General features: G+C 50.5%; 1 protein-coding gene across 1 annotated transcript in view; it reads left to right on the top strand.

The window, feature by feature from the left end:
- The window catches only part of LOC108288808 (bone morphogenetic protein 8A), a 32,170-nt gene that overhangs the window by 24,509 nt on the left and 4,853 nt on the right, over window positions 1-2,808 (top strand). The window contains exon 4 of the mRNA XM_017507895.2: window positions 2,705-2,808. Within this exon, the coding sequence (XP_017363384.1) occupies window positions 2,705-2,808 (104 nt within the window). The remainder of the gene's footprint in view (window positions 1-2,704) is intronic.

Genomic DNA, 2,808 nt, shown 5'->3' with positions numbered 1-2,808 from the left:
GACCATTGCCATCCCGCTTGGCTGCTCTGTCCTCTCCCCATTGTGGCCTCACTTGCCTTTTCCTGTGTGCCCAGCTCTGTTCCTTGTAATTCTGCTGCTTCCCCATAACCTTGTCTCACCGTGAGCCGAGCTCTGTCCAGTGCTCTCTGGGCCTCCTTCCCATCAGCGCCTGCAGCTCACAGCCTCCGTCTCGGCAGCTCTTCTCCACACTCCTTTGTGGTACGTGATGTCACAGGTCAAAGGTTGGTCTGGTGGTTCAATCAAGTGGCCAAGGGACACTGGGGCTGAGGCACAGCTGCTTCAGGGCTGACCTTTGAGTGGGACTGAGGGTGGGGCAGGCAATGTCCTTGGCCTGTAGGGTGTACTGGAGAACCACGCAGGAATAAATACATCTGTATGTGTAATGTCTAAGCATATGTACATCTGTGTTTATACAGACACACATATATGCATGTGTGTACATACATGCGTACATGTGTGCTTGTAACGAGGTGAAATGTGTCCTCACGTAAACTGAACAACCAGCACTGTTTAAAGAGCCGTGAAAATGAGCTGGCAATCATGCTTCTGCAACTCAGCATCAGGAAATTTCACCCATTGCACTCCCATCTTTATCATGAAAACCAAGAAATAACCCACATGTCTGATGATGAGCCAAAATCAAGTAAATTATGGTATACTGCTCCAAGGGATTTTATACATTTGAAATATTTATTGTAGAGTTTTTTTTTGTTTTTTGTTTTTTGTTTTGAGAAGGAGTTTCACTCTTGTCCCCTAGGCTGGAGTGCAATGGTGCAATCTCAGCTCACTGCAACCTCTGCCTCCCGGGTTCAAGCGATTTTCCTGCCTCAGCCTGGGATTAAAGGCGCATGCCACCATGCCTGGCTAATTTCTGTACCATGTCAGCCAGGCTGGTCTCGAACTCCTGCTTGAACTCCTGACCTCAAGTGATCTGCCTGCCTTGGGCTCCCAAAGTGCTAAGATTACAGGGGTGAGCCACTGTGCCTGGACTGTAGAGACTTTTTTAAACAGCAAAATTTTTTATTTTAAAATTTGTTTTGAGACAGGGTCTTGCTCTGTCACCCAGGCTGGAGTGCAGTGGTGCAAACATGGCTCACTTCAGCCACCTGGGCCCAAACAATCCTCCTGCCTCAGCCTCCCAAGTAGCTGAGACCACAGGCATGTGCCATCACACCCAGCTAATTTTTTGTTTTTAGTAGAGATGGGGTCTCACTATGTTTCCTAGGCTAGTCTTAAACTCCAGGCTGAAGCCATCCTCCTGCCTCAGCTGTCCAAAGTGCGGGCATTACAGGTGTGAGCCACCACACCTGGCTATTTGAAAGTTGAAAAAAAATGAGGACATCTTTGCTGGGCTGACAACTGTGGAAAACTTAAATTTACATAATGAAAATAGAATAGCCCAGAAAAGTGAAAATATATGGGAGTTGAAAGGTCTTTAAAATGGTGGTGGGTTTTTTTTTCCCCAAAACTTTCTTTACTGTGGTTAATTGCTTTTACAATAGAAAGGTTATTGAAATCCAAACAAGTACAGGAATATGCACAGGTTTATTGGTGAGATTGGCGTCTCCAGGGTTAGTTACCATGTTTTTAGCGGCATCCTCAGTCTGGAAGCGGCTGTGGGAGACAATCCCGTTATACAGGCTTTGCTCCTCCTGGGGCTGAGGCCCAAGTTAGCTGCTTCAGCCAGCCCTCCCTCCCTCCCTCCCTCCCTCCCTTCCTTCTCTGCCTCAGCCCTCCTTCCTTCCTTCTCTGCTTCAGATTTCCTTCCTTCCTTCCCTGCTTCCTTCCTTCTCTGCCTCAGCTTTTCCTTCCTTCCTTTTCTTTTCCTTCCTTCCTTCTGCCCTCCCTCCTTCCCCTCCTTCCTTCTCTGCCTCAGCTTTTCCTTCCTTCCTTCTCTTCCTCCCTCCCCACTTTCTTTTTCTTTTCTTTCTCTCCCTTCCTTCCTTTTCTCTTCTCTCCTCTTTCTTTTCCTTCTTCTCTATAAACCCAGCTCATGCATAAGAACTTGGGCTCTGGAATGAGACCACTGCAGGCTAAACCCTGGGATCTGGGATTTGGTTCCAATGTCTCTGCTCCACGGAGCCTGGTGTTTCCCTTGTGGGCATCAGGGAGACAGTTAATGCCCTGCTCTTGGGCTGTGCCCAGGGGAGCAAGTGCTCGCTAAATCTGGCAGGTGCTGCTATGCGCTGTCTCAGTCATAATTTGACATTCACACCCCAGAAAGTGTGGGACAGAAGACACAACACAGGCCTCAGGGTCCTCAAACAGGTGGGAGTGCCAGTTCTGGGAGTCACTGGCAGTGGGACTCTGGGTCTCCTGTGAGGTAGGAGCTGCAGGGTTACTGTAAGGACCCAATGAGGTGATCCATGGGAAAAATCTTCAAACTGGTAGAGCGCCTCACAAATGTCTGTGTCACAGCTGTCACTAATGACGCCGCCTGCAGCTCACCAAGCCCCGAGTCCCTCCCCAACCTCCTCCAGATCTAGCCCAGGGAAGATGTGGACTGGCCAGGGCTGGACCAAGGGCTGCAGGCTTCAAATGTGGAAACTGAGGCTCAGCAGGGCCCCTGGGGTCTTCAGTCTCCACAATCCTGAACCTGCCCAGGCCCGGCAGAGAGATCCCTGCTGTGTCCGCTGCAGGCCCATTGCCCATGAGTGACCCCTCTCTCTCCTTTCTGTCTCAGGGCACAGCGTGGATCCTGGCCTGGCCGGCCTGCTGGGCCAACGGGCCCCCCGCTCCCAACAGCCTTTCGTGGTCACTTTCTTCAGGGCCAGTCAGAATCCCGTC

Source organism: Cebus imitator, unplaced genomic scaffold, assembly GCF_001604975.1.
Source record: "Cebus imitator isolate Cc_AM_T3 unplaced genomic scaffold, Cebus_imitator-1.0 Scaffold385, whole genome shotgun sequence".
Taxonomy (NCBI): domain Eukaryota; kingdom Metazoa; phylum Chordata; class Mammalia; order Primates; family Cebidae; genus Cebus; species Cebus imitator.
Note: the sequence above shows the minus strand (reverse complement) of the source record. Positions and strands in the feature narration are given on the sequence as shown.